This window comes from Phascolarctos cinereus, unplaced genomic scaffold, assembly GCF_003287225.1.
Source record: "Phascolarctos cinereus isolate Bilbo 61053 unplaced genomic scaffold, phaCin_HiC Scaffold_2;HRSCAF=192, whole genome shotgun sequence".
Classification (NCBI taxonomy): Eukaryota; Metazoa; Chordata; class Mammalia; order Diprotodontia; family Phascolarctidae; genus Phascolarctos; species Phascolarctos cinereus.
In genome coordinates this window covers 174,654,091-174,674,472 of record NW_027555625.1, presented here as the reverse complement: position 1 = coordinate 174,674,472, position 20,382 = coordinate 174,654,091, and the positions used below count along the sequence as shown (strand labels likewise).

The 20,382-nt window shown below is 38.4% G+C and overlaps 1 protein-coding gene across 1 annotated transcript; it reads left to right on the top strand.

The window, feature by feature from the left end:
* Nucleotides 1-3,255: 3,255 nt before the first annotated feature.
* Nucleotides 3,256-20,021, top strand: CRLS1 (cardiolipin synthase 1). Its single transcript, XM_020985594.2, has 7 exons — nt 3,256-3,899; nt 7,255-7,392; nt 11,096-11,225; nt 14,748-14,833; nt 15,591-15,659; nt 17,836-17,927; nt 19,022-20,021. The coding sequence occupies exons 1-7, from the start codon at nt 3,447-3,449 to the stop codon at nt 19,107-19,109; spliced, it is 1,056 nt and encodes a 351-aa protein (XP_020841253.1). The 5' UTR covers nt 3,256-3,446; the 3' UTR covers nt 19,110-20,021.
* Nucleotides 20,022-20,382: the final 361 nt, after the last annotated feature.

Genomic DNA, 20,382 nt, shown 5'->3' with positions numbered 1-20,382 from the left:
ATAGCATAAAGGTTAAGTGGTAATTGAAACATCTAGATTTAGGTAATAAGAGTCAGAATCAGGTTCGAGGCAGAGGGAATAACAAAGAGTGGATGGATACAAGACCAGTATCAAAAGGACTTGGATAACTCCTTAGTTAAAGAATTTGATTATAGAGTTGCCTTAAATGAGATTTTGAACCTAGGCAACTCAGGGAATAGTGGTTATCACTAATAGAGACTGGAGTGGTGTAAGTGACTGTGGGAAAAACATAAGTATGCTTTTTTATAGATTGAGTTTAGGTGTCAGATGTCCTGTGGACAGTTGGAAGGTCGAGAGAGAGATTGAGGCTTGAGATACAGATTTTGGAATCATTCATTCAGTACTGAAATTATGGCAGCAGATGTGAGGCAAAGCAATCACACTGAAAAAACCAAAAGATCACAGAAACCACATGAGATGAAAAACACCTGATCTCTTTACCAGCTAGAATCCAATCTAATTATTTTGCATGAAATTATAAATCTCTTTTAGGTACTCAAATGAAATAACAAAGTGCTTTGCAAATCTTAAAGCACTATATAGATGCCAGCAAATATTGGACAGCTTGCTTTTCTTTTTAAGTATATAATAAATTTAACATGTTACTTTCCAAGCTGTCCTGCTTATGTGATTCCTTCTGGCCTTGTTTTTGTCTATTTCAAAAAATGTTCCAATGACCTTTTTTTGTTCTTTTTACAATCCTATCCTAGCTCCCTCCCCTTGCTCACTCTATCCCCAATTGAGGGGGGGGAAAGTAAAAATATTTCTAATGTAACCCCTGCCCCAAAAACCATCAGTATGGGTTATTGGTGGAGATGAATACTCAGCCCTGCTCCAGAAGCAAGAGAGCTTCAGTCTTCATCAGTACCCCCTGAGGATTCATTGAGTTTTAGTCTTCTTCAGGGTGGAGTCTTTTGGGCGTTTCTGGTTTCCAGCTTCAAAAGAGAAGATGGAAGAGGCCAACCTCACTTCAAGTTGCTGAAGGAAAAGATTCTGGGAAGACATGAGTAGAGCTGGCAGTCTCCATTATATATACCTATTCCCAGCTTGATTACACTAAAGACTCAGGGAGTTTCCCCTTGGTTGGGATCTAGGAAACTCTCTCTTGATTGATCGGAGTTATACTGCTCTTAACGAAAGAGCTCCTTCACTCTGTATTGTCTGGCATACATTCTCTTATGTATACCTTCTCTGAGTTCTATTTTACTGTGATTTGGATAAATGTGTGTTAACTGTGGAATAGGTATTTGGTAGTAAAGGAGCTAAAGCCCTGGATACAGAACTTGGGTTGGGGGCAGCATCCCCCTTCTCCTCAGAAATAACAAAGCTGGGGCAGTTAGATGGCGTAGTGTATAGAGCGCCAGGCCTGGAATCAGAAGAACCTGAGTTCAAATCCGGCCTCAAACCAGACACTTGACACTTATTGGCTGTGTGACCCTGGGCAAGTTACTTAACTGCAATTGCCTCACCCCCCCCAAAAAATAATAAAGCTATCTGAAGTTAAATTGAACCTAATCATATCTTCTAACATTTAAGGGAGCATATAGATAATACTTCTAGCCCAGTACCACTCCTCTCAGAGGAGAGAAGAACAGTCTCTAGCTTCCCCTCAGGACAAGAATGAAAACCTTTCTTGGAGAAGGGGGTGGGAGGAGGGAGAGAAAAGGCTGGAGATGTCTACTCTGCCTCCCTTCAGCCACACAAAATGACAGGCTTCTCCTTACATGTGGGGTCCTTCCCTGCACTAACAAATAATTAAGCTAAATAAATTCCCACAAAATCTATGTCCTAAGGAGACTGTAAAGAAGCACAGTGAGGACAGAGCTTTGGGGCATATTTATATTTAGGTGGCAATGGGAGAAAGAGTAATCACAGTGACAGGGCCACTGGATTTGTCAATAAGGAGAGAAATGGTAACTTACGGAGAAAGCAGTTTTAGTAAAATAATACTGAAAGAAGTCTGATTACATCAACTTGTGCAGCAAGGAAGGAGAGGTATCAAGTGATATGCTTAAGTAGAGAATAATAATATTCTAGTGTGACTTTAGTTAAGGTACGAGAGGGCTAAAAGAATGTCTCCAAATTCTGAATCTGTATTAGTTGTTCACTTTAATGCCTTAAAAATCTGACTCCTTTGACTTTTGTCTTAGGTACATAGACTTTTGTCTATTATGTAAGAGAAAGTAACAACTTTAATTACAATAAGGCCATATTGCAAATTACTAACACTTTCTCAATGTTATATTGGTTCATTTTAAATTGAAGGATTTACTTTGTAGAATCATTTTTTGTCTAAGAAATTAATGCACTACAAGATAAACTTTAGCCAAGCGTATTCACAGCCTATTTTCACTGCTGTTCCCTGTTTGCGTATAGTTCTGGCATAAATAAGACAAATCCCTCCCCGTTATAATCGGGTGCTGCCTACGAAGCATAGTCTTTTCTGCCCAAGTTTTTGATGCCAGTTTAATATGCTAAAACACCCAACTCACCCAAACGGTTCCAAACAAGGCAACACGCATTTAACGAGCACCAGCAGTGTGGCTGGCACTGTGCTAAGCAAACATGCCGTCAGCATACCTCTAGTCCTACACTGGAAACAAGCCCACCTTTGACATCGACCTTCCGCCTTCCCTTTCCAGGGCCGACAGACGCCGCGCTTCTAGGCCGGCCAGAGCTCTAAGGAAGGGGGGAGGGCGTGGCCTCCTCCAGTCCACCACCTGTCCTCCCCAGGTAGGAGCGGGACGGGCGCCCGCAGGCTTTAAACCCTGGTTCTGAGCCTGGGAGCGCGGCAGACATTCCCAAGGAGGCAGCGGAAGGAGGGGGTGTTCGTGATGCCAATGCCTGGTCGGAAGAAGCAGACCGAGGCTGCGGGGCGCAAGCTCGTTGTCTCCCCGCCCAACCCGTGGGCCCACGTCGTGTCCCCCCCCCACCCCGCTCCGCTCCCCGATGGAATGTGACCGCTTCTTCTCCACACCACGGTTCCCTCTCTCGTCGCCTCCGGGGCTCCCCTCGTGGCCCGCGCGCCCGGCCCTTGGCGTCAGCCGCCTCGCGCCAGTTCCCCGCCAGAGTCCACGCGCCGAGCGGCGGTAGGCAGCACCGTAACGGCCCCCGCAGCCCTCACTAACGGACCCGGTCCGGGTAAGTAGCGGGGAAGGCACCGCGCTGTCGTAAAAGTGTCGTGAAAGGGCCCGCCCCTGACCACCCTTGAGGCCACCTGGACGGGGGCGGAGGCGGCTGGTCGTTTGAAGACAAGCATGCCGCTGTCCGTGCCCGGGGACGCGGCCTTGCCGTGGCGCTAGTGGGTCGTGAGGGCGACCGAGGACTCGCCTTCATGGAGAAGCGGCTCTCCTGCGCTTATTCCTGCTGCTGCCGCTCCTCCTCAGGCCGCTGAGGAGACTTCCGCGGTCTCTCCACGCCCGGCCATGCTGCCGGCCTGGCTAAGCCGGGGGTCCCGGGGGGTGCTCCGGGGCGCCGGCCGCAGCCTTGTGTCTCTGGAGCGGGGGGCCTCTGTGGGAGCCAGGTTCGAGCGGGAGCCCGCCGAGGAGCCGGGGGCGGCAGCCCGGCGGTGGTCCAGGGCGGGCGGACTCGAGGAGTTGCTGGCGGGAGCCGGAAGGTGGCCCCGGCCCACATTGAGCCCGGGCCCCGCCGCCTCCTGCGGCCGCTGGGGCCTCCTGCCCACCCACTGGGGGCTGCTGCCGCCCGCGCCGGGCAGCCCCCGGCCCAGGACCGGGGTCGCGGCCGGTCTGCGGCTGGCAGTGTCCGGCCGAAGGGGACACAGCTCTGGAGGGGTAAGGGGGGCCCCGGAACAAACGCCAGAAGCTGCAGGTGCTAAAGGAGTCCTGAACTCGGCGTGGGACCAGCGTCCCTCAAGCCTGGTAGGTAACGGGGGAGGGGCACCTGCGCCCCTCCCCCAGGTCGTGACCCGCAGCTGCAGGGGCAAGCCCCCGCTGGGCGGCTCCGCCCCCGAACCTGTTAAAGTCTCCGCTGTTGAGCTGGGAAGAGCGAGCATCCCAACGTGGGTCATTTAGGGTGTCAGTGGCAAAGAAAGCCACCAGCCGGCACGTGCGACGGCGCTTCCACCCGCAGGTTTCTGTGCAGACCTGTGCTTTTTTGGAACTACCGGAGCTGAAAAGTGGTTTTCCTCTTTGTCATTAGATGAAAAGTATTTTTAAGTGAACTCTTGTTCAGGAATCAATAACGGGAACAAAATTTTCAGCTGACTTAAGCATGTGACTACTTGGTTTTCAGCTATTCCCAAAAGAACTAGTTACTTTTAGTTCTAATTAAAGCATTTATAGCTTTGATTTTTAAAATAAAAATGAAACTTCTTTGCTTGTTGAGATACGAAATATTTTCCAACTTTTTTTTTCCATTTGTTACCTGGCATCTGTTAAATATTGACCAACATTAAGTCAGTCAATGGAGTTTTAAGCGTGGGAGAACTTTTGTTGTCATGATAGCAAGTCTCACTCCAATTGTTACATCTTCAATTGTTGTGTCTTCAATGGCCCTCTATTAGGCCATTCCATCAGATGTGCAGCATGATTTGAGGTAACCACATCAAGGCAGAAGTATAAGCTGCCTTAATAGCTAAAGCATGTTGGCATTTGAGTGCTGTATGGTTTGAGGTTGCCATATCCTGGCAGAAGTTCCTTCATAAACTTCAGTCGTTTCTCGAGCATGACACAGGTTGAGTGTCATCTGGTTGGGTAATCTGAGATTAGCTTCTTTAACTTTTTGAGAGTTTTACAAATTTAGCTTAATGATTGTGAATTAATTTCATAATATATTCTAAGTGACCTGAATTATATGGCAGAAACAAACTAACTCCTTTCACCAGTATCTTGGGATCCAGTCTAGCTTCTTCAGTCATAATTATCAGATTAATTTACCTGGACGTACAAGACTGTTTATCCTTGATTATTTTATCTCATTTGTTCCCCCAAGAATAATTCTTAATGTTTTTATTCTGTTTTTGTTTTTTGCTTTTTATTTCCTTACCCTCTAGCCATTAAGTGATTTATCACATTTTTCTTCATTGTCACATTGGATATGTTTAACTTGCTCTATACCAGACTGGTGCCTGGAAATGTCTATCTTTGTTCTTTGGACTGTGGCAATGGAAAACAGTGTGACCTTTTAACTTGAATTTTGACACACTCTTAGTAGGGTTCAGTTAAATTACGTAAGGGGGCGCATTCAACAAAATCCATTCCATGGTTATTTGTTGAATGTCTGCCCTGTGCTAGGTGTATTATGCTAGGTGTTGTAGGATAGGTAGCTGGGGGAGGATACAGAGAAAGATGATGTGGCCTAAATAAATGTCTGGAGATTTGTATTCCACTTGGATTACTGAATGACAGTCTTATTTCACTGTAGAGTACTTTTCAGACATTGTGTTTAAAAAACAAAGAAAAGGGGGCAGCTAGATGGCCCAGTGAGATAGGAGGCCCTTGAAGTCAGGAGGACCTGAGTTCAAATCCCAGCTCAGACCAAATACTTGACACTTACTTAGCAGTGTGACCCTGGGCAAGTCACTTAACCCCCCCCAATTGCCTAAAACAAACAAATTTTAAAAAAACGAACTAGGTTTAAAAACATTGGTTGCCAGATTCTGTTAAGAAAGATGTAGTACCTTCAGAGTACCCTTTTTCTTAGAATCTTTCCGTTTTGATTTTTCAAATGTGTCTTCCAAGTTTCTGTGAAGCACCAGATAATGAGGCAGTGGGTCTCAGGATGGGTGAGAAGAAAATCCCATTAGGGAGTTAGGAGTAGCAATTCATAGTTGGATTTTAGGAAAATCACATTATTGGAGGAGTATTTCTGTTCTACTATTTACAGCTGAAGCTTTTAAAAATTCAAATACTATCACTCGAAAAATTTCTTGCCAAAAGTATAGGAGCTTCTTGAAGGCAGCTGCAAATCAGTTACTTTGTCACTTTCAAGTTCAAATAGCTATTTGTAACTTTCAAATCATTTTCAAGATGAAGCCTAAATGCCTGTCACCCTGGACTAAGTATTGCATCAAACCGAGGGGTACGAAATGAGACACTTGGGCCAGGGTCAGAAAGACTGAGCCAATTTATTATCTGAGGGTCCAGATTATATAGTGAAAGCTAACAATCATGCCTGAGGAGTTCTCACCATTCTTAGGTGACTAACCCCAGCCCTAACAACCTTAATTGTTTACACCTGCTTACAATCAAGGTCTAAGGGTCAGAGTATTCTTACCTTTAGGCAGGAGAAAGTTGGTGAGCCAAAGGATCTGAATAATTAAGCCCTTATGGGTAGGAAAAGGAAGAGTCAACCTATAACCTAAATTCCTTATCCCATATTTAGACTTTCCAGTTCTGGCCCTCAACAAATGCCAACATATTCCATAAACATCTGCTTAGGGAAGGCATTTGGTGGAAGAAATTAGTAGGGAGGCCCTGAATTTTAGGGTGAGGTGCTGTTTAAATTTAGTTTCCTGGTTCATAAATTTCTTTTAAATTGTTTTGGATTATGTATTTTCCTTAACTTTTCAGCAGGGCATCTGGGTAGAGATATTCTTTAGACCAGCCTTCAAGGCCTTACATAATGGTACCAATCTGCATTTGTAGCTTATTTTATATCCTTTCATATACCATGTCTAAACTGGACTAAAGATTGTTTCACTAACAAAAGCCATGCTTCTGTGCCTTTTGCTTATTCTACTATACACAGTGAATGAAAAGCCCTCCTCCTCATGAAATCTCCACCTTTTAAAATTCCATTCTTCGGCAAAACTCAAACTTCTTTCTGAAACCATTTCTGAAAGCAGAAACTATTTCTGGCTTTTGATTTTGTTTTTGGGTTTTTTTTTAGTAATTTGTGTTTCATCTTTTTCCTCTTTCTGCCTTTCTCTTCTTAATTGACACACTTCTGCGTAGGAGGCTGCTTGTAGAGCAACCAGATAACTCTCTTGTTTATATTTCCCATTAACACTTAGCACAGTGTAATCCATTTAATACCTAGTAGGAGTTCAAGAAATTTTGGTAGACACAGAACTAAATTAATAGTGGCTCAAGTTAAAGCATATACATAGTCTGTGATCCTGATTATTGGTGGGAAGGGAAGATTCTGCCAGAAAATTATTGGTTTTCTGTTAAACCACTCCCTTAATCTTTTTAGGATGTGATGGTACTATTTTAAAGTTAAAAACAATTAAAGTATATATTAATTTTTAATTTTCTTGTTTTTCTGTTCCAGTATGAAAACCCATGGACAATCCCAAATTTACTGTCAATGACAAGAATTGCCTTGGCCCCAGTTTTGGGTTATTTGATTATTGAAGAAGATTTTAATGTTGCACTAGGAGTTTTTGCTTTAGCTGGGCTAACTGATTTGGTAAGTTGTAATATGTGTCTACAAAAATCATAAAATTATATTGAGCCACTGTCATTTATTAAAAGGGCCAGTGTGTACATACAATAGGTTTAAGATTAATTTGACCTATTTCACATAGCTGTGTAGGTATAAAAGGAATTAGTTTAATTAATGGTAAATTAATGGTGAAATGCTACTTGGTAAACTATTGTAAGTAAATTATTATACTATACTAATTTACTGTACTATACTATTACTGTAGTAATAATTTACTTGAGACTAGCCAGTGTCAGAGGGGTCATGAAAAGACAGGCACATTATTGGTGGAGCTATGCATTGGTCAAAACATTTTGCAAAGTAATTTGTGATTATACTCAGTCACAAAAATGGTAGACATGTATCCCAGGAGGTTAAAGGTAGAAAGTTCCTCTATATGTTAAAACATTGATAACAGCTCTTTTTGTGGCAGCAAAGAGCTGGACATAAAGTGAGTTGCCCATCATTTTGGGGCAGGTGGAAAGCTGTGGAATATTATTGTACCACAAAAGATAATGAATATGAAGAATGTGGATGAGCATGGGAGGCCATATGAACTGAGGCAGGATGGATTGAGTAGAGCTAGTAAAACAATTGGGACAAAGACTATAGTGATCCAAGTGGAAAGAATAAAAAGAAGGAAAAAACCTGAATGTTACCTAAATATGAACAAGCTTGATCTTGAAGAAGATGTGAGAAAATGTATTCACATACTGTATTGGACTGATGGGGGACTGTGGGTGTAGAACACCATGTATACTGTCAGAGCCCATTGATGGGCTAATTTACTGAAATTCTTTTTCTCCCATACTTTTCTGTTCTATGTTAGGAGGAAAAGCTTTCTAGATAGAGGATGGGGAGGGGAGGAATAAATTTTGAAATGAAAGTGGTATAAAAAGACAAAGATCAATAAATTATAAAAATAAAAAGTATGGTTTAGACCAAAGACATGGCTATACACTTTAAAAAAAAAAAGGATCAGTGAATGTTGCTGTAGAGTAATCATCAGAAAAATCTATAAAATTTGAAGTCAGTATTGTTGTTAATCTCTTAGATGCATCCATTCTCAGGTGGTAGCAATTCTTAGTATTTCTTTATATTTAACTGTTATTTCAGTAACATAGTACTCTACATTTGTACAGCTCTTGGGCATTTTTGAGGTGTTTTCATGTCTGAATAGTTCATACAAATGAAAAAATTGAGGCATAGAGAAACTAAGTAAACTGCCTAAGATTACATAGCTAGTTAGTAGCAGAGCTGGAACTAGAACCCTATGCTCTTTCTGTGAAATTGTAGTGTTCCACTATTCGGCCAGATTGGTGTGGTTTGTGTGTGTGTGTGTGTGTGTGTGTGTGTGTGTGTGTGTTTTGTATGAAGTTATCTTGTCTTGGATTAGTTTGTCTTTCTACTTACCTCACCTTATGTAACATTCTAGCAGCTAAATAATTATTGTCTAAACTCAACCTTCTCTTATAGGTTGTAAGTGTACGTGAATATTCTTGTTGTACCTTTGTAGTTTACCAGATTTTTTTCCTAGTGGATGGCCCATTGTTCGTATGTGTCTACAATCTACAACTTTTCACTAAGGTGATGATAGTCTACTGTTACTTTGCCAACAGTCCAATATTTAGCGTGTTCGGTGAAAACACAAAACATTAAAAGACCCCCCCCCCAATACAGATTCTAATGGTTTTAAACCTTATAGTAATTTTTTTCACATACTGTTCAAAACATGTATTAATGTATTTTCTTAATGTGAATTTATACCACCAATCAATTTTATGCTTCAGAATTTACTTGTCTAACTTCTTTTGCAGTAGTAAACAGGAAAATAATATTCCGTATCAAAATTTTCAATCAGAAAGTATTTATGTAGCATATTTTTATGTAACATGCTAAGCAGAGATCAGATTGTCAGTCAGTCCATCTGTAAACATTATTGAGCAACCTACTCTGTGCCAGGCAGTCTGCTGAGCACTGAGAATATAAAAAGAGGCAAAAGATAGTCTCTGCCCTCAGCAGGCTCATAATCTAAAGGGGGCAGGGACACAACAATATATTAAAAGAAGGAGGGACTAGAATTAAGCACTTCCTATAAAAGATGAGATTTTAGCTGGGGCTTAAAGGAAGGCAGGGATGCCAGTAGGTGGAGCTGAGGAAAGCATTTCAGACATGGGAGACAATAAGAGAAAGTGCTTGGAGCTGAGAGACAGCGTCTTGTTTGAGGAATAACAAGAAGGCCAGTGTCACTGGATCAGATAGTACTTGGTGGGGAATAAGGTATAAGAAGATTGGAAAGGTTCAAGGGGGTAAGGGCTTTGAATGCTGAGCAGTGGATTTTGGAGGTGAAAGGGAACCAGTGGCGTTTATTGATTAGAAGAGGTAAGATGGTTGTACTTGCACTTTAGGAATATTGCTTTGTTGACTGAATGAATGGAGCATGGATTGGAGTAGAGACAAGCAGGCCTTTCCATTAAGGCAGGCGTGAGGTGATAATGCCTGGACTGAAGTGGTGGCAGTATCAGAGGAGACACAGGGTCATATTTGAGAGATGCTGCAAAAGTGAAATTAACAGGTCTTGTTAATAGATTAGATAATGGGGGTGGGGTGGGGTGATGAGAGATAATGAGGAATCCAGGATGACCAACTCAGGTTTCCATCCAGGGTAACTGGGAGGATGATGTTGCCCTCTATTGTAATAAGGAAGTTAGGACATGGGGAGATTTTGGAGGGAAAGATAACGAGTTCAGTTTTTGACAGGTTAAATTTAAGATGTCTACTATACATCCAGTTCAAGATGTCTGAAAGGCAGTTGTTGATGAGAAGTTGGAGGTGAGCAGAGAATTTGAGGCAGAATAGGTAGATTTGAGAATCATCAGCATAGAGATGGGAGCTAATGAGACCACCAAGTGAGGTAGTGTAAAGCGAGAAATGAGAAGAGGACCCAGAGCAGAACCCTGTGGGACAACTAAGGTTAGGGAGTGTGACCTGGATGAGGAGCTAGTAAAGGAGACTGAAAAAGATTGTGGTCTGATAAAAAAACTAGAAGAAATTGGTGTCCCAAAAACCTAAAGACAAGAGAGTATTTAGAAGAGGTGATCAACAGTGTCAAAGGCTGCATAGAAGTTGAGGAGAATGAAGAATAAGAAAAGGCCATTGAATTTTGCAGTTCAGAGAACATCAGTAACTTTGAAGGGAATTGTTTCAGTAGAATGATGAGGCTGGAAGCCACAGGCCTTCTTGAGAGTTGTGCCTCATACAAAGACAGAGGTTGTTGATGCTATAGAACATGGGAATAACTGAACAGGTATTAAAAATAGTGTATAACTAAATCAGTATATTACCAGTATTAACCACCCAAGTTGCACACGTAGATTATTGACATAGCAGAAAAGTGATGAAAATTGCAGGTTTATAATTAAGCAATTTTTAGAAATGAAATGTATAAAATGATGAATTAAGTATGGGGAGAGGGTGTATAACATCAAATTTTAATAATACTTCAATTGATTTTATGTGTTTTGTAAATAACATATTTTTTGTTTAGCAGTCCAGGAGCACTGCTTTATTTTTAAGTGATCTCATATAGAATTAACAGATTGCTGTGAGTGATTTTTTCTGTTGTGTATACCTCTTGTAGATTAATGATGACATTTGTTTTACAAAACAAAAACTCTTCTATTTTCAGTTGGATGGATTTATTGCTAGAAACTGGGCCAACCAGAAATCGGCATTGGGAAGTGCTCTTGATCCACTTGCTGATAAAATACTCATCAGTGTCCTATATATTAGCTTGACATGTGCAGATCTTATTCCAGGTAAGAACTCAAAAATAATATTTGGTATTGTGGTAAATTTCTTACAAAATTACATAGTCATAGTCATAGTGTTTCTTAACTGGACCTGTGATTTCTTGGTTTTAAGGAACTTAGTGACAAAAAACACCTTCTACCAAAGCATATCAGCAACTGATTTGCAATTTGTAGTCTTAATAGTAGTTCCCTGGGCCTCAGAGGTTAAAATGATTTGCCCAAAGTCACATAAAACCACTATGTGTCAGAAGCATGATTTGAACATAAATCATCTGATTCAGAATCAGTACAAATTATTTTCTAATACTATTTTTATTCTCTAGTTACATGTAAAAACAGTTTTGAGCATCTAAAAAAATTTTTTGAGTTCCAATTTCTCTTCTCTTCTCTTCTCTCTCTCTCTCTCTCCTCTCTCTCTCTCTCTCTCTCTCTCTCTCTCTCTCTCTCTCTCTCTCTCTCTCTCTCATCTCCCCTCTTCCTAAGATGGTAAGCAGTTTGATAGAGGTCATACATGTTCAATCACGCAAAACATATTACCATATTAGTCATGTTGTGAAAGAAGATACAGACCCAAATGAAAAAAAACAAAAAACAAAAAAATAGTATGCTTCCATCTGCATTCAGACTCCACCAGTTCTTTCTCTCTATGTGCGTGGCATTTTTCATAATAAGTCCTTTGAAATTGTCTTGGATCATTGTATTACTGAGAAGAGTTAAGTCATTCACAGTTGATCATTGTATGGTATTGCTGTTACCATGTACAATATTCTCCTGGTTCAGCTCAATTCAGTTTGTATCAATTCATGTAAGTCTTTCCAGGTTTTTCAGAAATCAGCCTGCTCATCATTTCTTACAGCACAGTAACATTCCATCATAATCCTGTACCACAACTTGTTCAGCCATTCCCCAACTGATGGGCATCCCCTTAGTTTCTAATTCTTTGTCATTACAAACAGCTGCTTTAAATATTTTTGTACAAAAAGGTCCTTTCCCCTTTTCGAATTATTTTTAAATAACATCTGCATTTGTATTTTCTTATATTAAACTTTTTGAAAGTAGTATCATGTTTTTCTGTAACACATTACTGTATTTTTTCCCAATAGACACCTACTTAAGAAAAATGAGAACTCTAGAATTTTGAATATTTCTGCTATATTTTATATCTGTATTACACAAAATTCTATTCAACTCAGCAGATGTTCAATGTGTACCTACTGTGTGCAAGACACTGTGCTAGTCACTGGCAGTATAAAAAGTGAAAAACCTAGATGGCACAGAGGATAGAGTGCTGTATTTGGAAGCAGGAAGGCCTGAGATCAAATCCTGTTTCAAAAACTTTATAGCTGTGGAACCATGAGCAAGTTACTTATCCTCTATCTGACTCAGTTTCTACCTCTATAAAATGGGGATAAGAATAGCATCTACCTCCCAGGGTCATTGTGAAGATCAAATGAGGTAATAAATGTAAAGCATTTTGCAAACCTTTTAAAGTTCTAGATAAATGTTAGCTATTAGCTTCTTGAAGAACTTTCAGTGTAATTAGAAGATAGAGCATATATGCAAATAAGTTTGATCCAAAATAAAATGTAATAAAGGCAAAGGAGAAGAGAAAAAGTTCTCTAAGAAAATTTGAGGCGATTATTTTTTCAGCTGGGAGAGATCAGAATGTTTTAAGATTCTTGAAGGAGGTGTTTTCATAAATATAAGAAAGTTATATTTCACTTCTGTTGACATCTTAGATTGAAATATTAGGTGCTTACTATGTGCCAGGCACCATGTTGTGTTGTGGATACAAATAAGTACAGGCCAGGAAAACTGCCCTCCAGGAACTTACAGGTAATGGGGGGAAGGACAGCACATGAAAAGGGTATTGTCAAGGTGAGGAAGGGACAGCTGATGCAGTTTGCTATGGAAATCCAAGTAAGTGAGGGGAGGGTGGCTTCACTGCCAAGAATAAAGTAGAGAACCTTGAAGTAAACAAACAGAAAAAGGCCTGTGAACAGCCAACAAAACATCTCAGAAACATCCACATACAATACCTGAGTTGGTCTTGTCTCTTCACTTAAAATAAAGAGCATTTGTAAAGGTCCTGCTTTATGCTACTGTGGTAGAATGTGAGGATAGAAAAAGAAGAAATTAACCAGAGCAAGTTACTTAACCCCTCTGAGCCTCCCTTTCCTCATACTTTAAAAGGGGGCTGATACTTTGACCAGTGTTCCTTAAAGGCTGTTAGAAAGACAGTGCTTTGGGGCAGCTAGATGGCGAAGTGGATAGAGCACTGGGCCTGGAGTCAGGAGGACTTGAGTTCAAATCCAATCTCAGACACATAACACTTACTAGCTGTGTGACTCTGGGCAAGTTACTTTGCCTCACAAAAAAAGAAAAAAGAAAAGAAAAACAGTGCTTTGCATACTATAAAACACCTAGTTAAGTAATATATTGGTATTAGGAGAAGCCTTCTGTCCAGCACTCAATCTATTTAGATATAGTCTTCCTCACAGTTCTGAGAGGCTCAGTTATGTTTTCCTAACCCAGGAAATCAGTCAACGGCAAAATTGGAGGATATTGTTTCTTAGAAGCAAACCCCCTGGCAGCAAGAAGTAGTAGCTGAAGACTTGAGAAGTGAAGAGGAGACATTAAAAAAATCTTTAAATAGGGGCACCTAGGTGGCGCAGTGGACAGAGCACTGGCCTGGAGTCTGGAGGACCTGAGTAAAAAAACAAAAAAAACCCCAAAAATACAACTTTAAATAGTAGCCTTTTAATCCTGTATACATCACTAGCCCTTGAAGACATCTTGGTGTATTACAATACAGTACAATTAATTGAGGTTCTCAGTAAAGCCCTGAAGTCATCAAGAAAAGGGTTGTGGTCTGTATAATCCATGAAGATGGAGAAGTGATTAACCCATTCTAAAAAGTTTTCCATGCACTATGATTAGAATTTAAATGTTTTGGCATGCAAGAGAGCAAACTGCATTTAATTTGAAAATTTATGTAGAACACTTTCCCTTCCAATACTGAGTAAATGGGGTATTATAGATGCATTTGTTAATGTCATCTGGACAGAGCTGACCTCTAACCTGTGGATGACTGGAGCTGAGCAAAGCAGGCTAGAGACAAGAGAGTCAGGAATCAAACAAGTTTAATTTCAAAGTGAGGGAAATGGCTTGCAAGCAAAGATGCAGACACATAGAGTGAGGGGACCCAAGGCATTGTGGCGACATAATACTTATACCAATGGCTATGCAATGAGCTGTATCCCTGACAGTGAGGAAATAACAGCTTCATGACTGGAACATGGCTGCTTGTCTGAGCTTGTTGGGTTCTTGTCTGACCTCAGCAAACACCTGGTGCTGGTCGAAGCAATACAATAATTATGTGATTTTGCCAGAGGGTGAGTACAAAGGATTGTTGTTATGCCAAGCTCAGGGTACAGCTTGCTTGCTGGGCCTTAGCTCGGGAAAAGAGGGTGTCTCCTAATATCTTAACAATGTATGTGCTAAGATGATTTCATTTTCACTTTTCAGTTTCACTTACTTACATGATTATTTCAAGAGATATAGTGTTGATTGCTGCCGTTTTTTACGTCAGATACAGAACTCTTCCATCACCAGTAAGCAAAAAATGTACTTTATTTTAAAGTGAGATTATGTAAAACCTTATAGAGAAAAAAAATTCTGTGAAGACCACAGTCTTGAAGTGTTATTCTGACATACAGTGAGGGCTATTTATTGAAATATCTTTTAGTGATGATTTTTGATCCCTTAATGAACTGATTCAATTAGTGGTTTATTTTTTTTTTTAAGCATGCATTGTCATACTTCATAAAAGAGACTAAAGTAGTTGCTTAAACTAAATTTAAAAAGCACAGGAATTTATTTTGTAAGTTCAGATTTCTTTTCAGTTAATTGATTCATCTATTTAATTGAATATTATCACAGACTTATTAAAAATTGTCTTTTAAGGGCAAAAGTCAGCATGTTGTTAACTCTACTTAGGACTACTCTAAAGCATTTGCCTGATCTTTAAATCACCCAACTAGATTCTAACTAAATATGATGGATTTTTTAAAATGTCATTGACTTTACTATTTTTAATTCTCCAAACTAAAAGTAGTGATTTTAATAAGAAATAAAATACAGTTTTAAACAGATGTTTTGTTATGCATTCAATTAGATTTAATCAAATGATTCTATTAATCTCCTGATTGCATAAAGCAGGACCCTGATGTATAATTTATTGCAGATATTACTGTTCATATTTTATTCTACAGATTATACATAAAATTTGATCATAGTAAGTTTCTAAAAATTATTTTTTTCTTTTCAAAAGTAAACTAAATATCCAAACTTTTATTATCACTTTCACAGCGAACACTTGCTAGATATTTCAATCCTTGCTATGCAACTGCGAGATTAAAGCCAACATTCATCAGTAAGGTAAGGACAATATGAACTCTTTCAGTTCTTTATTTTACACCCTTTTTTAAAATCTCCCTTATTGTGTTGTTGTTCATTCCCAATATTAAAGATGCACTTAATTTTTTTTTATAATCAAAGAAAGAAAAAATGTTTCATTGTAGCATTTTGCTAAATTAAGTGTAGGTCCTTGGATCTGCTGGAACTACAGATGAAACATGGCTTCTCATTAATGAATTAGCTAGGAAATGATACATGCTTATGACACATTAGAAGAAAGTGATGTCACCTACATACTTCTATCACGCCTTCTTTCCTTCTCAAGTTCCTAGATCTTTGTCAGTCTTGTGGTTAGTTTTATTGGAAGATTAGGAATTTTAGTGTACTCTTCAAGGTGATTTATGTTTAAATTGGGGAGGGTGAAGAGTAGAAGGGTTAATTGGTTCTTGGACAAACAAAAACCATTTCTGCTGCCTTCCTGCAATGTAAACGTCACATATAATCTACTTTTATTTGTTACAATCACATGCAAAGGGACAAGAAAAAGCATTATTTCATAGCACACTATCAAAACATTAAGACTACATATGCCCAATTTGCTCTGCTGGATGCCAGGATGCAAAAATTGCATCATTTCACAGTAACCTCTACTTAGTAGTTATATGCTTTTTTTTTTTTTTAACATGAAGATGATATTTCCACAAGGGTATGTATGTACTTGGAACTGCTTCTGTAATAGTAACAATTTGCATTTCTCTCTCAGTGCCCCATCTCCTGTTGGTTAGCTTGGCATCTGGCCTTGGAACAACTAACTGGTCTACAGGGGGATGGAAACCATATCCTTGTTCTCATAAATACCATGTTGTAACCAACTTAGCTAACCTGCTCTAATGGGATTTTAATTTTACCTATATTGTTTTGGCTTCTAAATACTTTATATTCAGCAGCAGTTGGAAGGGAGTAACACTAAATTGGCAGGTGATTCAAGGAGGCATAAAGACCAATGTTTCAGTGTCTTATCCTTGGAGGTAGGCCTCCAGGTAATAATATTAGTAATAAGAATAAAATAGTTCCTAGTATTTGTTATATACTTCTTTCATGACCACAGCAACCCTGTAAACTTCTTGAGTGCAGAGACTATAGATTTTCTAAAGTTGATTCCTTCCCCTTCCCCCATTCAGCCTTTACTCCCATCACTTAGTACTGTGTCCTGAGTATATAGATGTTTAATACGGTTTTGCTCTTGTTAGTAAAAACATCTTTTTGAAGTAGTTCTCTTTTTTTATTGTTACCTGGTTGGGAAAGTAGTAGTATAACACGAATAATAAGGTGTTATGGTCTCCTAATAGTCTTTTTCCCTTGTCTATACAACTTCCCTGTTTTCTTTCTTCATTGTTGTCTCTTCTCTGTGCTCCAGTCATAGAGTCAGTATGTTCTTTGTTCCCTTTTCTTAGTAGTCCTGTTTCTACGCCCATATATTAGGGACATCCTCCCAACTCTAGAAAATTTGCTTCAATGAGGGTAAGCAGTGAGATGGATGTTTAACATTGTTGGGCCAGGGGATGGGTGGTATAGTGAAAAGATCACTGAATTCAGAAGCCCTAAGTTCTAGTTTTGGTTCCACTACTAACTTGATATACGACTTTAGGTAAGTTATTTCATTTCTATGTTACCCCCATTTAAACAGTGGAGATAATAATGCTTGCCCAATTCACTCCATAGGGCAGAAACTATTTTACTTTTGTTTATGTATAACCAGCCTACCATAATACTTGACATATAATAGGTAGCTTAATAAATGCTTGTTGATAGGGTTGTGCAAATAAATTGAGATTATGTGAGATCAGTTTGAAAAATTATTAAAGCAATATACAAATGAATGATGTTGGTATTATTGCCAAACTAATGCTACTCTTCTTGCATCCATATAGAATAACCTTGCAGACATATTCATTTGTAAACCCTCAATAAAATTAAATAGCTAAAATTTCTTTAAAAGAAAAGTTGTATGTATATGCCGTCATTTTTATATCTAAATTTCTATATCAGGAATATTTCAGTTCAACATCTTACATTTGGTGGATGCTTTATCTTAAAACAGCCAGTTTCATTGTCTACTTGCCCGTGTGCTACATAATTGAGAATAGATTGAGGTGGCCTTGATTTATTTTTTGCCTAAACATTTGTTTTTCTGTAGGTGAATACAGCAGTTCAGTTAATTTTAGTGGCAGCTTCTTTGGCAGCTCCAGTTTTCAATTATGTTGACAGCATTTATCTTCAGATACTTTGGTAAGGTAAAATTTTAATTTATCACTCTGAGAAATTTAATGTTACTGTCTTGGTAGTTTTAAAAATTATTTCTTCTTTATCAACAGTATTGATAATAATCTGTAGCATTGAAAATGTACCAACCTTATAAGTACTAAGTGTTGTAGCTTGGGATATTTATGTATACTTTGCAATTGCGTGAAATTTTTTTAAAGAACACAGCTTGTATCAACAGATCATTTTCCTGCAAATAATCTCTCATACTATTTTCCTTGAGAAATAAGTTAATCAAGACTGCCTGTACACTGATTATACATTCCTGTTTTGTTTTCTGCTATTTGTTAAGAGAAAGTAAAGATGTGTGCTTGAACCTTGATAATTTGAAACTAGCATTAATATATTTTATTTAAACTGAATTCCATTTCCTTTTAATGTTTTCTTCATTTGCATTATTATGCAAGTACTATTTGTGTCACTCTTTTGGTTTTGCTTTATTATGCATCATTTGTACAAATGTGAAGTTACTAATTGGGGCAGCTATGTGGTGCGGTAGATAGAATGCTGGGCCTGGAATCAAGAAGACCTGAGTTCAAATCCAGCCTCAGATACTGACATGTTGTGTGAGCTAGGGGCAAGTCACTTAATCCTATTTGCCTCAGTTTTCTTATCTGTAAAATGAGCTGAAGAAGGAAATGGCAAACCACTCCAGTATCTGTGCCAAGAAAACTCCAAAAAGGGGTCACAAAGAGTCAGACATAACTGAAAACTACCAAACAACAACAACAAGTTATTACTGATTGCCATACAATTCTCAAAGTCATCCATTCCATCTTTCAAATATTTGAATGTGTTTGATGCTTACAACACAAATCTTTTTTTTTTTTTGATGGTTGAAAGATCAGTTGACTTTTGGAAAATTTTTTCAAATGTCTTTTGAAAATTATGCTTACAAAACTTTAGCTAAACTTTATGTAACTGATGGCAAATTTTAACATTTTATTACCTCATGGCTCATATAATATGGAAAAAGGAAGTTTAGTATGAGGCAGCTATATTTTTAAAAAATTGTTATAACTTGTATTTCTTTTTTCTTCTTACTTCCCCTACAACAAAAGGTGTTTTACAGCTTTCACCACAACTGCATCAGCCTACAGTTATTATCATTATGGCCGGAAAACAGTCCAGGTGATAAAAGGCAAATAAATGTCATCTCTCATTATTAGCTGGGAAGCAGTAAGACATCTACATCAGAACTAGCTGGTAATCTACAGGAGTCTCCCTTTTTTGTTAGTTTGGAAAAGACTTTTATCAAAACATGAACCATGTCAGTGTCATCCCAATTGAAGTCAAGTGCATTGAAATTAAGCTTAAATCATGTACTGTACATATGTGGAATTTTCCAATGTATTTTTAAATAAAAATATAATTTGGAATTTTTTATCTTAGATTTCTTAAAGTAATTTACAGTTCGCCAATTATTGTTAGTCAATTTTGAATTTTTTTAAAGAAATATTTCCTGAAAATATAATCTATATCCAGGTTCCCTTGTTTATTAACTAAAATTTTCATTCTTAAAGCATTATATGTTACCAGGTCAGTGAAAGGGAAGGGAATTAGATTTAATGTGAACTTATATACAACTTAGGTGAATAGTTTTATTTTTCAAATCTCTGGCCTGTAGCAGTTGATGTGGATATGTCATTTGTTAGTTTAAATTGGTGATATGTATGACAAACTAAGTTTTATAAAGAGGGTTTAAGATGCAGTGTGCTTTGAAAAGAAAGTCAAACGTGTACCAGAGTACTGAAGTTCTTGTTAAGTCTTCCAAAATCTTTGATGCCTAATAATTATTTGTTATTTATATCAGGATAATGAGTAACAGAATAGTTATAGCTTAACATAGGGGAGGACATATCTATTACTGTTTGTCAGGATCAGTGATTACTTTATGACTTTGCACTATGTTCCTAAAATAGACAAGTTTTCATAATATTAGAACTTGTATTCATGTGATATGTAAATAACTTAAAGATGTGTATTTTTCCAAGGTTTTTTTTAAACTTAAGGAAATCTTGTTTTCACGAAGATAATAAAGGAATAAAATAGCAGAAAATACTGTTGTTTCATCAAAAGCCTACTAATTTCTTTGATGTTGAATTACCAACAAACCAGTAAACTCTTTATTTCAAACACTAAAGTTTTTAAAGGTATGTGGATCACTGATGAACCAAAACTGAAATCTTCATAAAAATGAACTGGAAAAGTAGAGTTTGGCAAATTATTTTAGTTGCTGCTTTCATTGCTGTATTAAGAGACAAGTAGGTGGTATAGTACAGAGAAAACCAGACCTAGAAGCAGGAGGGACCCTAGTTCAAAAATCCAGCCTTAGACACTCATGAGCAAGTCATTTAACCTTTGCCTCAATTTCCTCATCTGTAAAATGAGTATAATAATAGCAAAATGAAATAGAATTTGT

Coding starts and splice junctions, on each gene's coding strand:
- CRLS1 (XM_020985594.2), top strand. CDS start 3,447: ATGCTGCCGGCCTGGCTAAGCCGGGGGTCCCGGGGGGTGCTCCGGGGC. Junction 3,900..7,254: donor ACCAGCGTCCCTCAAGCCTG/GTAGGTAACGGG, acceptor TTTCTGTTCCAG/TATGAAAACCCATGGACAAT. Junction 11,226..14,747: donor ATGTGCAGATCTTATTCCAG/GTAAGAACTCAA, acceptor TTCACTTTTCAG/TTTCACTTACTTACATGATT.